This window comes from Artibeus jamaicensis, unplaced genomic scaffold (genome assembly GCF_021234435.1).
Source record: "Artibeus jamaicensis isolate MK-2021 breed Jamaican fruit bat unplaced genomic scaffold, CSHL_Jam_final contig_233, whole genome shotgun sequence".
Classification (NCBI taxonomy): Eukaryota; Metazoa; Chordata; class Mammalia; order Chiroptera; family Phyllostomidae; genus Artibeus; species Artibeus jamaicensis.
Window position 1 is genome coordinate 41011005 of NW_026521486.1, and position 22160 is coordinate 41033164.

The following is a 22160-nucleotide window of genomic DNA, read 5'->3' on the forward strand; positions in this document are numbered from 1 at the left end:
TGATAATTAGATATGAAACCTGAACATCCATGGAGTTTCAAACAAGCAGGCCTATCACACTTTATAAATTTAATAAATCTGAAGAAAATGTATCACATTTTGTAAATAAAATAACTTCATTGGCTTTCAACTCACATCATCTGCTAGTCTTTACCCCTCTGTTTCCTTTCCCTTACTTCCTGGTCCAAATACAAAAACATACAAGCAGGGCATAAATATTATACCTCGGAGGACATGATATAAATGAAATCCTTCTAATGCATAAGCTTTGGAGTTCAATTTGTGTAGGACATATGTTTGGAAGCAGGGCACACTTTTCATTTCTAAATCACTGTTCTTCAGGAATGAACTTAAGAATGCTATTAAAACTAGAGAGAAATGAAAACCACACTGGAACAAATGTCTCTCCTATCTAGTTTGCGCTGCTGTCTATATTCTGCATTCATTCCAACACAGTCTGTGCATTGGAAGAGCCTCGTATTGCCAGGTCTAAGCCGCATGGAAGCAGGGATGGTGCCTGTCAGGTGTTGTGCATCCGCAGTTGTGGGAAAGCGCCCAACACGTAGTGGGCACCTGATATTTGTTGCATAAAAGAAGGAATAAACAAATGACCAAACACCAGATAACCATCTATTTCTATGAAGTAAATATTTCTAAGAGCCTGGCTTATCTCCCTCGATATTTTCTAAACATTACATTGTTTCAAATAATTTACCACACGTGTATATTCGTGTTTCAGCTTGAAAGATCCTTATTACACTGAAATTAGTTTGTAAAATGCTTTGGAAACATTGGGAAATATGTTTAAGAACACAGAAATAGGTATCAAAAGCCTGAATTTGAGTTCCAATTTGTGTATTTAATGGCTGAGAAATCTTGGACAGGTCACCACTGTCTTTGAGAGCGATCTTTTCACCTGTATAATAGGGATAATATCTGTTCAGCTGACTTCATAGGGTCTTTATGTAGATTAAATAAGATATAAAAAGTATTACAACCAGAATGAAACAGAAAGACCACAAAAGCCTAAATGTTTCCTCTTCACTCACAAGAGCACCCAGAGTAAACACATTGTTGGAAAAGTCAAGTTTAAAGTGGCAAAACAGTGTCATGTCAATATGGAGGTATCATTTGTACCAACAGTTTGAACAACAAAATCATCACATATTTAATGGACTGAATGTGGAAAGTCCTCGCAACCCTTAATAACATCATATTGCCACCTCAGCATGAGGAAAGAGAAAAAAGTTCAGGGAGGTCACAGTGCAAATCAGTGCCCGTGACAGTCCTGTAACAGAGCTTTTGATTGTCCAATCAGCTCTCAAGACTGCTGAGCCATGCTACCTCTTAGAAGTGCTTCATTAAGTTGAAAACACAGCAAATCAGACATTACGTACTAATCTAAACTCACTGTCAAAAATATGTATTGTTCTCTGCTGAAAGCCAAGCAGAAACTTTAGTTCACAACCATATAGACCAGCAATTTTTAACCTTTTTCTCTCACGGTACACATAAAAACTAGTTACTAAAAAGCTGTGGTACACCAAAAAATGTATTTTTGCCAATATAATAAAAATATAGGTATAATTTTGATTCATTCACATCAGATGGATATTATTGTATGGGCTGCTGCCATTTTTTTTATCTGACAATCTGAGGGAAAAGAGGTCAGTGACCTCCACCTAAAAAGTCAGATATTGCATGCTTTAAACATTCTTGAGGCACACCAGTTGAAAATCACTAACATAGACAATAACATGAAAACCAATGGTTATTCCTGTATCTCCAATTTCATTCTGCTCTTTGTTATATTTTGTAAGCTAAAGTTCCTGTAAAGGAAAAGAAAGTCTCAAATATTGTTTCAGCATTACAACAGGGAAAGACAATAATCTCATAATGTTTTAGATTTAGAATCAGCTACCACATGGAGCCCATAATTAGTAACTTTCTACACCTATGCATTTGAAGGGAAAAAGTATTGCTACTAAGTCAAATTTTATACATGCATGTGTGTGTATGTGGGGGGTATGTGTGTATAACCACTCTAAAAACAGACACCTAATGTTTCTGTATTTTCTTGCTCTGAGGGTGAGGTTAGTCTATAATAGAACGGCTTTAATTTTATATTTCTTCTTCACATTTTTTAAGTTATAGAGCAGCACTATCCAATAGAAATACAATGTAAGCAATATTATATTTAATTTTAAAGTTTCTGGTCAGGGTGCCTGACCACAAAACTAAAGGCCGCCAGTTCCATCCCCAGCCAGACAAGAGGCTACCTCTCTCACATCAATGTTTCCCTCCCTCCCTTTCTCCCTCCCTTCCCCTTTCTTTAAAAATAAGTAAATAAAATCTTGTTTTTTAATTTCTGCTAACCACATTTTAAAAAGGAAAATGAAATGTGTTAAATTAATTTAATAATATTTTATTTAACTCAACATATTAAAATATTTAATATATAACCACTACAAAGATCATTGTTATGTTTACGTTCATGTTTTTCATACTGTTTCATAAGTCTTTGAAATTTGATGCATACATTACACTTAACACACATGTCAATTAGGAACTAACTGTTTATTGGAAATACTTTATCGGTATTTAGATTTCATAAACTTGACAGTTAAAAAGTAGATCCACATACCAAGTTGTCCCAAGCATACATAAAATTTTTCCAAAAACTGAATCAAAGGCCAATTTTTATAGTCCTTTAAAATTTAGTAGCACTGATCACAATTCCAGAGGGGTCAGTTAGTGTGGCTGTCACCTGAACCCATGCCCACCACACCTCAGATGCACACTCTGCCAAAAGGCATTTTCAAATACCGAATAAAAAATGTCCTCCCTAAATGAGAAAGTCTCTGTTTAACGTCTTTTCCCTAAAGCTTTATGTGACCCACACACTTACTTATTTTGAGAAAACCTCAAATAGAGTCATCAGCTTTGACATAATAGGAAGTCTCTCCATCTAATAAAACACAAGAACCTCTAGGACATTTTTGCTCATTTACATAAGTAGAGTCAACTCTCTATTTATTGCCTGTTATTACATTATACATTGAAGTAGAAAAACAGGTCAAATGCCCTACTGACTTGCCTATTTGTTGATTTATTTACCCTACTGATGAAGTAAGGTATCACAAACCAGAGGGTAGGATCAGAGGCCACTGGGAAGGTTAAAGACTGAGGAAGTACTTTAGCATTAAGTTCATGTCCTCTCTCTCTGAGCTTTGTTTTTTCTAGCAAAATCCAGGTATGAATAATCTGTCAAAGCCATTCATTTGTAGTTGAACTAGTACAGAACCAGGAAGAGGCAACTGACCTTACCACGAAATAAAGCTTTGCAAAGCATGTTTTTGCCTCTCGCCTCTACAGGCTTAATGGTTAACAATCTGGGTTAGAGGCAAGCAGTTTGGGTTGGAACTCTTGTTCTGCCACTTGCTATCAGTTTAACTTTGGGCAGGTCACTTAATATTTCTGTGTCTCATCTGTAAAATGGCCATAATAACAGGACCAGATCTCAGTCAAAGACTGTTATGAGGAATAAATGAGATCTCACAGGATATAAAACGTAACACACAGCACTGATCCTGGAACATGGTATGTACCCAACAATTGTTGCTGTTTTTAACTCAGAAATCTGGATAATGGATATGGGGATAAATGCTTAACAAATATTTGTTGTAAATAAAAATATATGTCCAAACACTTGATAAATACCAAAGTGCTATATAAGCTATTTTCATCCTATGTAAAATACATTTAGAAAGTGGATCTACTCAGACAATGTATTTCATGAAGAAAAATACAGATCTTCATGTTGTGGCTTACTAAATTGTTAAATTTTTATAAAGCCTTTACCCAACAATCATACCACGCCATCTGCTTAAATAGTGCTCATATGCATATCAAAACCAAACATAAGTTATTTATCCATCTGTCAACCTCACTTCAGGGGGACCCTTGGCTCTGCTCTCCAGCACTGCAAAGCAGCATCGGACTTAACAGCAGGCCCATAAATTGCCCTATGATGCTCCAGGGGTGTCCAATCTTTGGGGGTCTCTGGGCCACACTGGAAGAAGAGTTGCTTGGGCCACACATTAAACACACAAACACTGACAAAAAATGATGAGCAAAAAAAAAAAAAAGGTTTTAAGTAAATTTACGATTTCATATTGGGCTGCATTCACAGCCGTCCTGTGCTGCATGCAGCCCATGGGGCCACGGGCTGGACACCCCTGTAAAAGTATTTGCAGATAAAAATCTTAAATCTCTAAAGATGGTTTCTCTCACAGCCAAATTTTCTGTTTCCATTGCTATTTTATGTTCCTTCGTCACATTCCTTGACCAGATCGGCTAACCCACAAAACTGCTCCTTACTGGACTTCCTATTTCCTTTGCCTTCGTCTACCATCATTTATAAGCATTAAAAGACCAAAAGAGACACAGTAGCAGTAAATAGGAGAAACAAACGAATCCAGCAATTAGATAAGTAGCCCCAGAATAACCAAGGCCAAATTAAAACTTCAAAAGCTTTATAACAGGTGATTCTACACAGTCATAAAACTGTCACTTCCAAAGGTGGTCATTTCCTGGTCCGTAAAGGGCATGAAAAAAATCTTTAAAATTACTTTTATTCTTTAAAGTGATAAAAATACAAAGTATATCTAAAACTGCCATTTCTATGCCTAACCAAGAGTTGTCACTAAAATAACAGAAATGCTGACATCATAGGATTTGCAAAATAACTTCCCAGAAAGACGGTAAGAGTAGAGGATTTTAAAAAATAAATGCTTGATAAAGATTATTTTTACAATCCTTAAAGTATACATAAGGAGAAGTGAATTCACAGTAGTAGCCTAGCCGAGCTGTGAAAGCCACGCACTTATTCCACCATGAATGCTTCATTAATATTTCAGGGATGATGTTGCAATTTTCCATGAGCAACTGTCAGCGCTTTGCTTCTTGACATGTATCAAAGCGATTGAAACTACATTCAATACTCATGTATCTGCCATTGACCAAAATGCAATCCCGAGGTATCCAGTGTTTCCAAATTCACGCCCAGGCACGTGTAATTTTATATTGTATGCACCCTGCATGCATTTTAACCCTTCCACGCGCTAAAGGGTTTCCTTCCTTCCACGAACCCATCGCCAGGGATTTTATCTTCAACATAATTCCCATTCCAACGCCTTTGAGGCCAGATGTGTCTCCTCCACCCACACGCCGGTGCCATTGTCCTCTTCGCAGTGATGCTTAAGGAGGCTTGCATTTGCACAGACCTCTATCTGGAACCTGCGGGTGGAAGCGCTCTCAGGTTGATGCTTTGTCTCCCGCCTCGAAGGGCCGGGGTCGCTTGCACACGTAGGACACCCTCTACCTAAGAAGAGCACCCCAGTCCAGCAGACGGGGTGCTCCTCCAGGCAGAGACGCACAGGCCATCGCCCAAGGCAGCCCAAGCTGAGACCACCGAGGCGCGGGTGCGGGACCCGGCGCCGCGCAGCCCTTGGCCACCTGCAAACGGCTATGGCGAGAGGACAGCCGGGGTGTCCGCGCCGGCTCCCCGCCGCCGCCCCGCCGCGCGCGCCAGGCCAGGGGGCACCCCTGCCTCCGTTTCCACAGCCGCCCGCCCTCCGGACGGCCCCTCCGGTCTCCGCGCCCGGCCGGCCGGCGCCCGGGCCAGACGGGTCCCCGCCGCGCCCGCTGCCCGCCCGCCGCCGCGTCCGTGCTCACCTGACAGCCACCCGCACCGAACTCTCGTCCGGGGCGCCCCACATGCTGGGGGCGGGCGACAGCCGAGCCGCTGGGCCTCCGCACCGCAGAGCTGAGGCGCCGCCCGAGCCGCGGCGCAGGGGCGCAGGAGGCGAGAGCGGCAGGGGGCGGCCGGCTCACCTCCGCCGCGCTCCAGCCATGTTAGGCGACTGAATGGATAGGTGGCGGCGGCGCTGGGGCGGGCGCGCGCTGCGGAGGTGGCGACACCCGCCGGCGGGCGCCGCCCCTTTTTCCCCTCTCACCGCCCCCCCGCCCCCCCGCGCCGGGATCTGGGGCGGGGACCCGGCGCGCTGGACTAGCGAGCGCGGCGGTGGCGGAGTCGGCAGCCCGCCCGCGGCTGCGGTGTCCGGGTGCCCTGCCCCCTCCGCCGGGGGCACTGAGGCTCCACGTCCTCCTGGGCGCTCCGGGCTGCGGGCCCCGCACTGCGTCAGCCGCGGGCCCGGCCCCCGTCGCCCTCCCCCGGCCGGCGGCCCGCCCTGCCCGCGGCGGGGCGCTGCCTGGCGCTGCCCGGCGGGCAGGCGCGCGGGGGGAGGGCCACCGGCCTGCGCGCCTCCCGGGCTCGGGGGACAACGCTGCAGAGGACGCTCGCCCGTGTGCACCAACGCAGCGCCAGGAATCGGCCAGCTGCCACTCAGATTTGGCCGTTTCCACTCATAGCTTTCTTGTCCTCTCTCCGGCTTGGACTTTGACCCCCTTCCCCAGCCCCCCCGGGCGAATGCCAGCCCTCCGGAGAATCAGCCGCTCTGGCGAAACCGGCTCCCGGCTTTGGCCGCTGTCTCTGTTCTGCAGCTCATCGCCCCTTTACTAGCCCGCGTGGGACATGGGAATGATTTATTTACTCTTGAGACTGTTGAATACGTTTCTGTTAAATCATCTGTGCACTGGTGAATGAACTGTACCCTGGTACCGCCAAGCGTTCCCAGAACTGAATATCCACCAGGACCTGCTGTATAGTAAATCCTTCCAAACGGACATTCTTTGCCTTCTGGCCTTCAAAAACCTCCTCTCAGCCACGAGATTCCATCAACATTGACCCATTGTGGTTTCTGCTGGTGGCTATTGTGCTTCCACATGCCTTGACATAGCACTGTGGAAACAGCCTTTATTAGCTTTACCACAGAGTATCTTTTGTGGAATGCCCATACAGTTTCTCTGAATAAACATGTAGGGACGCATGAGACAGTGGAATAGATTAAATGTCACCATCTAAATAAAGGCACAGTCCCAAGTACCTACAATCGAAAATACCATGCCTAATATCCTACCCAGCAGAGGTACAGCAGCAAGGGCAGAAGGAGGCAGCACACTTTGGGACAAACAGGAAATGTTTAATGATCTTAGGGAATGCCTATGTGATGTTTAATTATAATAGGTTTAACCTTACGCTGTCTCTTAACCTCCATACCTTTGAGTCTTAACATATCCACAACTGGGAAGTAAAGAGACCAGTGATGGTGAGTATCCTTCCGTGGAATATGATTGGTAGCAAAGCTCTCCTCTGGCTGTCTTTCTGGAGAGCATCCCCTCCTCTTGGTATTTGTCTATCAACAAATCTGAGTGCTGGTTCCTTCTGTGCTCACAGAAACCCCATCTGGATGGCTCTGGACTGGCCACTTTGCTTCTTGGAATGATAAAAGCTACAACAAAGGCAAGTAAAGCCAAGCAAATTTAGCAAGAAAACTAAAGAAGTGTGTATAATTTAAGGCCTTTTGCTTTTTAAAAAAGTTTCATTTAAAGAACATTAGTACATAAATGTCTCAGTAGGAACTGTTGAGCACAAATGCCACCAGAAGCCAGGTTGGTAACTTGAGTGAGTGGAGCAGGCAGGGCAAGGACAGTCGCAGAACAGGGAACACAGGCCCTTCCAAAGGCAGTGGCCATCCCCAGCTCTGGACTGCTGGAACGCAGGCCCACTGCCACCAAGCTTTTTGTTTGCTTGCATGTTTGTTACTTCTCAAGAATCAGAGAAGAAGCAGACCTTTACATGAAAACTCAGTTTTTTAAACATCAACCACGAATTCAGCACTATACTTACACACCAGGCCAAACAATCAAAATATGTCTTTGGGCCAATCTTAGTTCCAAGCATCAGGCTGATACTACTGACCAAAATGTTAGCACCAGTATAGCTGAGTCTTTGAGTATAGGTTGCACATGGGGTCAGGAAGAGGTAGTGTAAAAGTTCAAATTCTCATTGATGATGGAATCAGTAATTTTCTCCCAAATTTCAAAATGTATAAGTTAATTATTTTGTATTTATTTAAGATTCCTTTATAGCTGCTATAATCCCTCTCATTATGACTCATCTAATTATCTTTTTTTTATCCTCACCCAGGGACATTTTTTTCTCATTGCTTTTTAGAGATAGAGGGAGAGAAGGTTTTAGAGAGAGGGGAGGGGAGGGAGAGAAACATCAATGTGAGAGAGAAACATGAATTGGTTGCCTTTCTTATGCACTGAAACCCCACCACCCAGGTACATGGGGATCAAACTGGTGACCTTTCGCTCCGAGGGAGAATACCCACCCAACTGAGCCACACCGGCCAGGGCTCATCTAATATTTATCTTAAGTTGAAGGAAACTCCAAAGGAAGAGCTCTTACCACAAAAGTGGTTTAAATTCTATTCCAGTTATTTGACCAATAAATATTTAATAAATGAGCGCTATTATGCAGATAGTGCTGGACACTAGCTATGAAGAGGATTAAGACTGTTAGTTTCTACAAGGTACTTAGAGTCTACTTAGGAAGAAAAATTTGAAAATCTATGACTGCAGTATTAGCATTTATGACAAGAGATATGATGAATTCCATCTGGAAGAATGAGGAGGTCCTTCCATCCATCTGGAAGGATAATCTGGAAAGATTCAGGATGATCTTCCTGGGTCCACTCTGGCCTCTACACTGCGGTAAGGGCGATCCATTAAAACACAAGTCATTCATGTCATTCTCCTGTCTGAAACGTCCTAAAGGCTAGCTAACAGAAATAGAATAAATTCTTCTAGAACTTAAGGCCCTTCACATTCTGGCCTCTCCAAGTTCTAATCTTATCTTTTGCCACTCTAAATTTTAATCACTCTTTTTGGTGAAACTGTCCTCCTTTCTATTCCTTAAACGTAAAGTTATTTTCCTCTACTTGGTTAGCTCCTTTTGATTTTTTTAGATATCAGCTTAAATGCTATCTCCTTGGGGAGACCTCTCCTATTCAATCTAAATCAGCAACCCCACATGATTCACATGGCCCAGTGAAAAATTAAAAATGGCCCTGGCTGGTGTAGCTCAGTGGGTTGAGCACAGGCCTGCGAAGCAAAGGGTTGCCGGTTCAATTCCCAGTCAGGGCACGTGCCTGGGTTGCAGGCCAGGTTCCCAGTAGAAGACACATGAGAGGCAACCACACATCGATGTTTCTCTCCCATTCTTTCTCTTTCCCTTCCCCTCTGTCTAAAAATAAATAAAAAAAATATTTTGTAAAAAATTGAAAATGCACTGTCTTGTTAGAAAAGCAGTATTTAAATGCTGTTAAAGATACTGATCTATAAAGCTTTTATGTTTTTTTCTTCTGAGCATTCTTGCTCAACTTGTCACAGTGTTTTCTTCATTTACTATTTAATGTCATTTCCCATAAAGAAAAATTAAAATTTTAATTATCGTCATGATTTTACCATTCAACTTTATATTGTGCAATATCAGTTTTAAGATATATAGAAGAGCATTTAATTCATATGTGGAATTATCAAAATTATATAATTTCTATTATGTAGTTCATAAACCCACAGGAATTTCATTTTTAACTGAATCGTAGAAATATTGCACAAAGCTAACTGAATTGTTTTAATTTCACTTGCTGATACACCTACATCCTACTAACGCTTTCTACCTTTGGCTCACAGACGCATCAGGAAGAGCTGAAAGGAAGAGGAACTACCTTTCCCTGTCTTTGTTTTTCTTTTTGCGTCATCGTTTTTTAGAGTCAGTAGTTGGCAGCTATAGAGAAGTAATTAATGAGTAAGAAAGAATAAGATAGACTTCTTTGGTCACTGTGTTTCTTAAAACACCTGGTTTGAGGGAAACAGGGCTTCTCAAGTTGTCAGCATCCCTGTTTGGTCAGTTGTAGACATCACACATTTACCCGGGACCTGTACTAGTTTTCAATCTCACTTACCTCTTACACACTGTGGGTCAACCTTGAATTCTATTCTCAGAGGACATCAAGAAAGCTCTATGAGAATAGCGTGACCAAGAACAGAGGACACGTGTATTACAAATGCGTCCTCTGCTTACCCATAGGCTCCAGTGTTTTATGAGACCTGCCTAACAAAACACAAAGCTAGAGATAAAACTATCGATAATTTCAAGACAATGATAGCAGAGTATTAAACCAAGAGTAAGGCCCTCTAAGCAGAGAGCATTGGGTGACTACTAACAACACACCCATTGTAGTTTCAGTTACTTGCTATCCCGTCAGTATTTTAATTCTTCATAGTCCTATCACTAGGTGATATTCTCTTGTATTTTGTTTATTGTTTGACTTCCTTCACTCGAATGTGAGTTCCAAGACTGAAGGGATTTTTTTTGTTTTTTTCACTAATGTATCTGTAGATTCCACAACAGTATCTGACACATAGTATGCATCATTAAATATTAGCTGAATGACTATGTGATTTTGGGCAAGATAGGAGAACTAAATCTCAATTCTTATATGTAAGTATTTTCTACCTTATACAGTTGTTGTGAGATTCAAAGAACTTTGCTTATCAAAGGTGAGTCACAGCACTAACATACAATAAGTGCACAGTAAAATGAACTGATGTTATTATAAACATCTTTGTAAATACAGTGTTAAAAAAACAGTTACTCACGTCATAGCTGCACCTGTCTAAGGTACATTGGGAAAAAAAAAAAGGTACATTCAAGCACACCCTAAACAGGCAGCCAAGAAAGAAGCTACTTCCCCAGTTTTGCCTCTAGGCCATCTACCCTGTGTTTTTCTGCTCTCCTCACTCTAATCAGTCATCAAAAGTTATTTAACTCTTCCTTTTTGCTGCTAGCAGAAAGATTAAAAGAAAGAGTTCTGATTATAACTCCTTATGCAAACAAGTGGCTCTGGAAGAGCCAGCCTAGACAGACATCCTCTCAGAAATCTTTCTGAAGGAAAATCATTAGGAAGCTAACCTTTACTACCTCAATCACAAATATCAATTTTCTTTTTTTTTATTATTATTTTTTTTTTTTTTTTATTTTTTTATTCCCCCTTTTCCTTCAGTGATTTTTTTGTTTTATACATTTCCCTCATTAATAACAACGGGAAGTATGTCTTCCACCACGCCAGGGCAGTATGCTAATTAACATGCATAATTTCAATTCATTCGTTCTCTCAATGACTCTAGAAGGTGGATACAATTACTATTACCTTTTTACATGTGAAGAAACAGAAGACTTTCCAACAACCTCTGTTTGTTAGAATCATTTCTCTATTTTATGCCCAACTCGAAAATTACCTCTTTCTTGAAACTTTTTCTGATTTCAGATGTGTCATTTTTTGCTTCTGCCAAATCTGTCGCATTTCATTTGTGTCTTTGTTATTGTTATAATTATCCGTTTTTAACTCCTCAACTAGATTATAAATTCCTAAAAAGCAGAACTTGTGGAAAACACAGGAGTATAGTCAATACTTATTTGTTGACAAAGTCGGTGATCCCCAGAAGGGCCTGCCCTGCTATGCTTGGAGTTCAACACAGAGCAAATTCTCATTGTCGATGATCTGCTGCCCACTGGTGATAGCTCTCAGAGAGACTGTTTCTAGACCAAAGTGTAAAACGTGGCCTTCCAGCAGGAAGGAAAACAGAACACCTAAGACTCTGTAAACCAGCAAATGTAAGCAAGGCTCCTAAAATTCTGGAGATGGAAGGTGTTTTATAATTGTAGTCCGTCCTTGTCATTTTACAGATAAGGACGTCGAGTTCCCGAGAGGAGAACCTACCACCACCACCAGTGAGCCCCTCGGCGTGCGCATGCGCCGAAGTCAGGGGCACAACTACGTTGAAATCTATGGGTCCTGACTCCCTGTTCTGGACCCTTTGACCCTCACTGTTAATTTCACAAAACATTTTGGTTTTGGTTTTTAGAAAAGAGTAGTGGTTTACCTTATGATAAAAGCAGTTTGTTAATGCTTGTAGATTTTTTAATGGCTGAGAACATTGCTAGAAAAAAACCTTTTAACTATATACACATTTTCTTCACATGTTCTCATTCATGATTATTTTGAACATAGGTGAGAGCTATTTCCGGGTGGAAATTTAGAGTTTGAGAAATTTTCACTTTTCCTTCTTTGTAACTTTTTACATTGTTTGAAAAATTTTAAATAATATAAATTGCTTTTACAAAAACAATGAAATTCTTCTAAGGGAAAAATGGCAAGTAGCTATACTTCCTCTTTATTAAGAATAAACAATTAAATAAAAGTTAAATTTCATACTTAAAATCAGAGTATGACATAAAAAATTGCACATAAGGTCTTAGACCTGAGTTCCGAACCTAAGGGAAATTCCAAAAATAAGGACCTTCTCTTCCGTTGAGTTTGTAGCATATGTGTATTGCTCACAGCTTTATTACCCCAAGAACTGGCCCAGTTAATTGCATTCAAATGCAAATTACAGCTATTAAGTCATGTGGGTCTTGAGCCAAAGACTGGAGCCAAGTTTGTAAGAGGAGTATTTTTTTCCTAACTGTGCAGGACCGAACTTGATAAGCAGTTTTGGAGAGTCATTCATTAGAACTTCATTCTTTCTGTGTGTGTGTGTGTGTGTGTGTGTGTGTGTTGTTTGTTTGTTTGTTTGTTTTTGAGGGGGGAAATGTTATACAACTGAATTGCCAAAAATTATTTTCTTAGTTATTTTAATTGAGAATAATTCAGCATTTACTATCCCCTCCTCTTTTATTTATTATTTATCAATACCAGCATTCTTTTATCATCCCTGTGGATTGATATTCTTGCCTTCATTTTCAGTTTCTAATCTTTTTTTCCTTGTTCCTCTATATGCTTATTTGTCAAATTCTGATGGTTTTTGATACACTGAAACCAAAAAATTAATGAAGTTCTGGATTTTAAATTTTTATTCCAAAAAACCTAAAAGCAATTAAAAATATGAAGTTAATTTTGTTCAAGTGTCACCCCAATAAATTCAATAAAAAGGAAAAATATGAAGTTAACTATAATTTATAATAATATGATATTTCACCAACTTCTGCAATGTACATACGCTTAGATTTACCTCCCCCCCCAAAAAAGCTACAGTAAATGAGAGGATACAAAGCCCGAACATCCCCTAATTTTCCTTATTAGAAAATACCTATGTGGTGAAATCAGTGCTTTTAAGCAAAAACATACAGCTTATGTTTCTATGATTGTTTACCTAAATAAGCACACAATTTATCTCTCATTGCTATGATGTGATCTGAGAACACTTATTTCACAGTAAATTCCATCAAGAAAAGCTTCCTGAACAAGAGAATCTGGCGACATTTGTGTTAATTTTATGATCCCAAGTCACACTTCCAATTTTTACAGACATGCAAAGGGGAAAACCATTTCTGATAGAAAAATTAATGTTAAACTCCTTTTTTTAGTACATGTATCTCTTAAAATGACTTTAAAAATTTATTTATTTATTTTCAGAGAGAGAAAAGGAGGGGGAAAGAGGGAGAGAAACATGGATTTGTGAGAGAAACATTGACCAGTTGCCTCTTGTCTCTTGCTTCTTAGCCTACAATCCAGACATGTGCCCTGATGGGGAATCAAACCAGCAACCTTTTAGTTCACAGGCCAGCAATCAGTCTACTGAGCCACACCGGCCAGGGTTCAGAATGACTATTTGAATAACTTCTTTCCATTATGACTCTGACAACAAAGGTAAAAACAGAGATATGGACACAGTAAGACGTCCATGTGTAGTGAATTACCGACAAGACAATAATAGCAACACCTTAACACAACCTTCTTATACAGATACCACAGAAGAGAAGGTGTGTTCTGATACTAATGAGAAATACAGTCCAAAGGGTCTTTTTGAAAAACATTTTAAAGATTTTATTTATTTATTTTTAGAGAGAAAGGAAGGGAAAGAGAAGGAGAGAGAGAGAGACATATCAATTGGTTGCCTCTTGCACATCCCAGCCAGGGACCTGGCCCACAGCTCTGACCAGAAATCTAACCAGTGACCTTTCAGTGTGTAGGGAAGATGCCAGAACCAGTGATCTACACTAGCCAGGGCTTCCCAGAGAGTCATGAAAGCAGCAGAGTTTCGACTGATCAAGTAGTATAGGAAACCATTTAAACTTTGTGAATAAAAGAGTAATAAGCCAATGGCAGTATTTTAAAATATGTAAAATAAAATCAGTGTTTTAAGGATCATGAGTCTGATCCAATCAAGTCTGTGAGATATATTGAGGAGACTCAGTCAGACAGCCAGATCATTCTAATTTAGTTATCACATGGGAAGGGCCTAGAGCAAGCATCTCAGTAGACTATGATGAAAGCGGAGAAGCAGGACTTACAAATGAAAGACAATTTTTAAAAAGAATTAATAAGATGTGGCAATACGGGAGAAAATGGGGCATGAAGGCATTAATGTTCCTGTCATTGAAAATGTTCAGGCAGAGGCTAGAAACCCGCTGGATGAAGACACCATCAAAAAGACGCAAGCAAAACCTGGGGAGAACCAGGAGGAGAGGTGAACTAAAGGGTCGCAGAGGGTTTTTCCTATAAGGGATTATAAATTTACAAAGTGATTTTTAAAAATACTTCTAAATCCAAGTAATTGAGAGAGAGAGAGAATGTTACCAGTTGAAATAGGCAAGCTGGGTGAAAGGAAGGGAGAGCTCATTTTGTAGAAGAAAAATTGTGAACAGCAGGAGGAGAACTTTGGGTTGCAGCAATGTGAAAAAATATATGGGTGGTTAGATCATGACCATCAAGGCACTGAAAGAACCAAAGGGATGGAAAGAGATGAATAATCAATGGAGCTCTCAGATCAACATAGCTAATTGTAACCATAGAGAACAGTTTTAATAAGACAGGGTGGGGGGAAGCTAGGTGTCCAGGGAACTAACGATTGGTGGTAGGAAGGCCTAACAATTGGTGGTAAGAAGGCAAGGGGACCGTTTACTCCTTGAGGAATTCTTTTATTATTATTATTATTATTATTATTATTATTATTTTATTGCTGTTCAATTACAGCTGTCTGCATTTTCAGGAACTACTATAAAGGAGTTCTTAATGAAGGGTCAAGAAGGGTCAGTAGATCAGTTCAACAGGTGTTTTACTTTCATCAGCTTATCTCCATGTGACGTCCTGTTTCTTTGGCCAAAATCTACCCAACCTTGAAAATGTTCTTAGACTCTTTTCTTTGTGCTCTCACACTTACACTAGACAAAGAACACCTTTGTCTTTCTAGACCTTGACACTTTTGAAGTTTATTGGCCATTGATTTTAGACAATGTTCCTCAGCTGAATATATTTTCTCAAGATTTGACGGAGCTTATACTTTTCTGGCAAGAATCGCAGCGAAGTGATGTGCCTGTCTCAGGACTGATGTACTTTTTTTTAAATGATGGGCACCAAAAGTCACTGTTACTAATATCTCATACATTATAAACTATAGGTATTACCTATTAGAAGCAGTCTATTAAAATTAGTTGGAATTAACAAAAGTACATAAAACTCATAAAATTTTTGAAGTGCTTACATATTTTGATGATTTAATATTAAAATATAAAGATAGAAGTTACATATTGGTACAACATAAATCAAAACTATTAACTCAAACTTCAAGAAATTGTCAAAACTGCCCTGGCTGGTGTGGCTCAGTGGATTGAGTGCTGGATTGCAAACCAAACAAAGTGTGGCTGGTTTGATTCCCAGTTTAGGTCCCAGGTACGGGGGCCCACGAGAGGCAACCACATATTGTATCTCTTCCTTTCCTTCTTCCTCCCTTCCCCTTTCTAGAAATAAATAAATAAAATCTTTAAAGAAAAGAAATTGCCAAACCTATTGCATTGTCCTCCCAAATGGTACTTCTGACTCCAGCCTATCCTCTCTTCCATTCGTCTCACATATCAGTGTCTGAGCACCGGAGTGGCTGTCAAATTATCTGCAAGGGCTTTTTAGGTCATTAAGATTTCTGCATTTTGACTCAGCAGTCTTCCTTCTGGGAACATATCCGAGGGAACCCAAAACACGAATTCGAAAGAACATAATAAGCACTCCTATATTCATTGCAGTATTATTTACAGTTGCCAAGATATGGAAGCAGCCCAAGTGTCTATTAGTACATGAGTGGATAAAACAACTATGTGACATTTACACAATGGAATATTACCTGGTTATAAAAATAGAAGAAAGTTTTACCCTTTGAGAGAGTATTGATGGACCTGGAGAACATTATGCTAAGTGAAATAAGCCAGTGAGAAGAAGACAAATACCATATGATTTCACTTATGTGTGGAATCTAATGGACAAACTGAACTAACAAGCAAAATAGAGACAGACTCATAGAGAGCAGGGTCGCAGCTAAGGGAGTGGGGGGTGGAGGAGTGGAGGGATTGAGCAAAAAGGGAAAAGGACTCAGGGACATCAGTGTGTGATTGTGGGGGCGGGTGGGATATTAAGGGGACTAAATGGTAATGGAAAATACAATTTAAAAGATTTTGGAAACCTTTAGCTGAGATTTGTTTAAAAAACTAGTGAATGTATGAAATTAAAATATTAATAGCATCATGTGCATTTTCTAAAAAAAAAACTTCTAAAGACAATGTTTTCTATGCTTCTTTTAACCTGTTAAGGATTCTACAGAATGAATAGTTTGGCTTCCAAATTAAAATCAAATAATAGTTTGATATCTATGTTTCTGAGACACTCTATTTGCCATCTCCATATCTGAAGATTTCTGTGTCCTTTTCAGAATTCCTCTACCCTCATAATATTTTAAGCCTCCTGTTCAAACTTATTTCAAATTAGATTACATGCATAATCATCCTTGTTCTTCATCAAATCCATGTCTTAATTTTTTTCTTTCCTGTTTAGCTGAAAACTTCACTCACCTGACTGTAACCTTCAACAAGACATGAATCATTTTTCTTGTTCACTGCTTCTTGCTCAGTGTCTACCATGGTACAATGACACAAAGTAGATGCTCAATAAATATTGACTGAAAAAAGGATGAATGAATAGTAATTTCTTCAAGTCCAAGTGCTAACTAACATGAACTTTAGTCAAAGAAACACTAGCTGCTCTTTATGGAATACAGCTTAGTCATTTAAGTTGCAGCACATTTCACTGTACATGCAGTACAGGGCCTGTGCAGTGTACAGTGGGCCTGTGGGTTTTATTGTGGTACTGCTGTTTTTAAATTGGGGGAAGAGCTCAGGATAAAATGCAAAGGGGAGATGGGGTGTTTTGTTACACCAAATATCTATCATATTCTAGACTAAGAGTTTAGACTTAGGCCCTGGCTGGTGCAGCTCAGTGGATTGAGCGCGGCACTGTGAACTAAGGGATTTCAGTTCGATTCCCAGTCAGGGTGCATGATTGGGTTGCAGGCCAGTTCCCAGTGGGGGACACACAAGAGGCAACCATACATTGATATTTCTCTCCCTTTCTCCTTCCCTTCCCCTTTAAAGATAAATGAACAAAATCTTTAAAAAAAGAGTTTAGACTTAGAAGCAAATGCTAAATATAAATAAAATTTCATGCATTTGCGCAGAAAAGAGTACTAATGTGAACCATAATGCATTATTATTTTTTGTTGCTTTTCACACCTTCTTACACCCTTCATTAATGCATATTGATGCTTTTCTTTGACAACATCAAACACTAATAATAACATTTTCTAATTATTTTAATTTCTTAATTAATATAAGTACTAAATTATTTTGTTTCATTTTTACTGATGGGTGAAGTGCTTTAAAATGCCATGTTTTTATAGGTCGCTCCCCACCTCACATGTGGGACTACAAGCCCAAGGTGAAGGTCAAGGCCACGGTGGCAGTGTCCAGACCACATGCATGAGGGCCTGTTGCTGTCCCCAGAGTGTGGTATATGCAGCACATGCTGGAGGAATAGATTTTGAGGGAGGAATCCAGTTGGTAACTAAATAACAGTGGCTACAATGCTCCTTTATATCTCAGCCATAATGGGCACTTCATTCCATTTCTGCTGGAAGGTGGTATGGCCAAACCCAATGGGATGGTACGAACTACACTGGACCAACTGCTGTGAGCAGACTGAAGTGTCACAGCTTCTGCTTTCTTATGGGCTAATCTCAGAGTGGCAGGTGATGATGGCATCTCCAGTCTGCGCGAGTGTCAAGAGGACTTTCACTCTTGCCTTTGAAACTCAGCCCTAAAGGTTGTTTGGGATGGAAAGCATGATCAACGGGTGACCTACTGCCCTGTAATACTGGCTGTTATAGACTGAATGTTTGTGTCTCCCCAAAATTCATATGTTGAAGCCCTAGCACCAAATGTGATAATATGCAGAGATGGCCTTTAAAAGATCATCAGGTGAGGTCATGGTGGTGGGACCTGCATGATGGGATTAATGCTCTTATAAGGAGAGACACCAGAAAGCTTCTCTTTCTCCCAGTGTGCACAAGGAAGAGGTCAGGTGAGCACAGACAGCAAAAAGGTAGCCATCTGCAAGCAAGGAAGAGAGTTCTCACCAGACATCTGCATTGGCTGGAGCCTTGGTCTTGGACTTAACCAACTACCAAAACTATAAGAAATGAGTTTCTGTTGTGTAAGCCTCCTAGTCTATGGTATTTTGTTTTGGCAACCACTCTAAGAGAGTGACCTTCATGACATGCTTAGCAGCCGAACTGCCACCTTCCCATCTCAAACTGCTTTTCAATGGTGCTCAGCTGATGCACATGTCTTTCCCCACCACTCCCCATGGTCAAGTTCCATATGCAGGCCAAAACCTAAGGCCCAGAAAGAATTGATCAGATTATCTATTCTGTTCCCAACTCCCCTTAAAAAACCATTATCCAGGCAAGAGGGTAGATTTGGGGCGATGAGAGTACAAGTGCACAACACTGGACAATCATCAAATTCCAAAATATTCATGTGGAGATGTCCACCCATTTGGGGAAAACAAACAAACAAACAAACAGGAAAACCCTCCATTACTTCATACACACCAAAAAAATTCTAGGATGTTAAATACCTACATATAAGAACAAAAACTATGTGAGTATTAGAAGAAAATGTAAAATATATTACATAAATCAAAAACCATGAAGGAAAAGCTTGCTAGGCTTAAGTGCATAAAAATTTAAAACTGCAACAATAAAGAAAGATTGAACGTAAAAAGATAAGTAACAATTAAAGAAAAATCCTTCTATATTTACTACAAACGATTGTTAGTCAGAACATATACATGAAGCTCCTAACATTCAGTATGAAAATGCAAAACAAATTTTGCAAAATGAGCAAAGGATTTAAACTGATCATCGAGAAGAGATAATACCAAAAAATAAAAATAAAATAGAATAAAGAAAAAAGAAAATAAAGAAGAAAATGACCAATTATACATTTTACTAATAATTAGGAAAGTACAAACTAAAGCAAATCAATAGCATAGTTTATCCTTCAGGTGGTTAATAGTAATGACAACCTTCTGATAGAATCTCAGTGCCAGCAAAGGCTTGGCGCTCTTATACGTCTTGTAATGTGCCAAGAACTCTTCTCAGTGCTTTACATGTATTAAATCATTTAATCCTCACAATTGCCCTGTGGGTAAGTACTAATTGTCAGCTGAATTTTCCAGTTGAACTAAAGGTCGTGGTTTAGTGACTTATCTTTATACCAAGGTCCCACAGCTATTATTACAATAAGATGCGAAGGAAGCCTTGTACACTATTTGACACCATTCTTTCTGTGTAGTGTTTCTTCATAAACTGTGTCCATTTTTAGTGGATTATTTGTCCTTTTATTGAATTTTAAGTCTACTTTGTATGTTAATAGTCTACTATTTTTCTCAGCTATTTATGTTGTAAATATATTTTTTATTTTCTTATTAATCTCCTTATGACTGTTTTGTTGTGCAGAAATTTAAGATGATTTTGTAGCTGAATTTATCAATCTTTTTTCTTATGAAGTTTGATAAGTCTTTTTTAAAAATTTTTCTTTAAGTGTTTTGTCTACACTTCAGATTTTGAAAAGTCTAACATTACTGGCTGTTCTTTTCCTTGATTTAATTATAAAAACTACTGCACACAATTCTTTAAAAACTTACATTTATATGCCTAGAATTTTGCCATGTCCTTATATCCATTGAATAAATATTGAATAAATTTTTATTTGAATTTTACATGTCTATATACATGTCTTTACATGTCTTTCTTCATTCAAAGTTTAAAATCAAAATTGATTTGGCACATCACACTAGTAAATAGAGTCACTGCAAAGTGAAGTTTTAAGCATAACAAATTCTATATAACTCTTGCCATTTTACTAACAAGGTTGAAAGGTTTTCGTTTTAAAAAAAATATTGGCAGGACAGCAGTTGCTTCCCGAGGGGCCCGGAGGTAACAACAGACATTTGAGCCTTTGTGTTTGGAGAGAACCTTTTTGTTCAGACCAGAAGCCCCAAAGGTTCCCAGGCACCAGTTAAAAGGGGTGTTTCCCAACTCTGAGTGACACCTGAATACATGTCATTCACAACAAAATAAGACTTTTAATGTGTCCAGGCAGGAGATTCAATAGAGAGCCTTTTCAGGAATGAGCAGCCATGCCTTCAATGTGGAGTTCAATCAATTTCACCTGTTGCCAGAACTCTAAAAAATTTGTCTTGTTCTCTGTTACGAGACATATCTGCAACAATTGTGGCAAGAATAATTCAAGTCAACCATTGTTCTGTATAATTGATCCTATATCTAAACTCCTAGAATGACTTAGAAATATGCATAGTTTGAATTTTGATGATTAATAATGACATTTTGACCTGCCTAGAGAGTTAGTGATTATTACTTCTCAGAGTTCTGCATTTAAAAGTAAATAAATATACTAAAGGCATATAGTTGTAAAAAATGAATGGTAATAAGACATACATGAAAGTATAAAGTCACTGTGCATAAGAATATAAAATTACGAGCTAAATAATATTAAAAATTTCAAAACTCTTGTGAAAATCAGTGTAGGATAGAATGAGGAAGCTGAACTGGATCTAAGCTGATGCTTTACAATCTTTTTTTAATTCAGGAGGACTTTATGGAAAGAATAGAATGCAGGATATATAAAAGGATACTTGCGATATGCACATACAAAAAATACAAGGAAAACCTTCAGCCCATAATATAATCAACAAATACAAAATGCTCTTTTCTGTGTGTGTTTGGAAGAGAGGAGAGTTGACTGGGCATTATAACAAGGTATCAGCACGCCAAGGATGCTTGTTGGACAGAGCTGGCAAGGCTGGCAGGACACAATGGTTACTCACCGTGGAAAACCAGATCCGAACCTGAGAGCTGTCTGACCCACAAGGGATGACATCTGGGAGGACCAATCTGATTATGTCAGACTCATGTTAGGACTTCTTTTATAATTCCTCACTGTCTAAGAATAAAGTCCAAAACTCATAACAAAGTCTGATGAGGCCTTTTATGTTATGGACACAAGTTACTTTATGCTTCTATTCATATTTCCATCTAAAGAAAGTCTGCACCCCAGCCATTCCAAATCCATCCCATGCTATGTTCTTTTATTTCTCCATATCTTTTCTGCATGGTTTGTGTTTCTTCTCAACTAACCATCTTGCAAACTTGTGTTCATCAAATCAAACCTCAATGGCTCCTCTTACATGGTTTTCGCTATTGTCCTAGAGAACATTTCTTCTTCTATTATTCTGTGATGTTTTTATTCTGGCAATAACTACTTATTCTAATTCTTCCTTTCCCTCTGCTTGAGCTACTCAAACTCAGACACCGTGTCATTATATTCACAAGATTAGTTACACAGCCTTCACCTCACATGGTTACCATTTGGATAGTGTGGTTGTGGTGAAAACATTAAAGCTCTACTCTTATAGCAACTTTTATAAGATGGATCTTTGAAAAGTATACAAAAGTTATGACTTCTTCTAATATTGTAAGGTAAAAATTGTTTAAGAATATTGAATTATGCTATAAAATGAAATAAAATAGTGAAACTTATTAAAGATCTAAATCATAGACAGTAAGTCAACTATTATTTTAAAATACGTCATTGAAGAAGCTCACAGGATAGGAGCTTAAGGGCCTGCATAAGGAATTGCTAATAATAGGTAGGATGTGCTGAGAATAGATAATGAGTACACAAGTAGCATGTAAAATGTCAATAAACTCATAATGAAACT

At 39.3% G+C, this 22160-nt stretch overlaps 1 protein-coding gene across 12 annotated transcripts in view; it reads right to left on the reverse strand.

Moving 5' to 3' along the window:
• KIF21A (kinesin family member 21A) overlaps positions 1–6270 on the reverse strand; it is a 136542-nt gene extending 130272 nt beyond the window's left edge. For 3 of the 12 annotated variants that reach the window (XM_053661581.1, XM_053661588.1, XM_053661583.1), the window contains exon 1: positions 5737–6267. In XM_053661581.1, the coding sequence (XP_053517556.1) occupies positions 5737–5780 (44 nt within the window). In that variant the 5' untranslated portion in view covers positions 5781–6267. Of the gene's footprint in view, positions 1–5736 lie in introns of all 12 variants that reach the window. The other 9 variants (XM_053661586.1, XM_053661580.1, XM_053661590.1 and 6 more) reach the window with 7 other exon arrangements.
• Positions 6271–22160: the final 15890 nt, after the last annotated feature.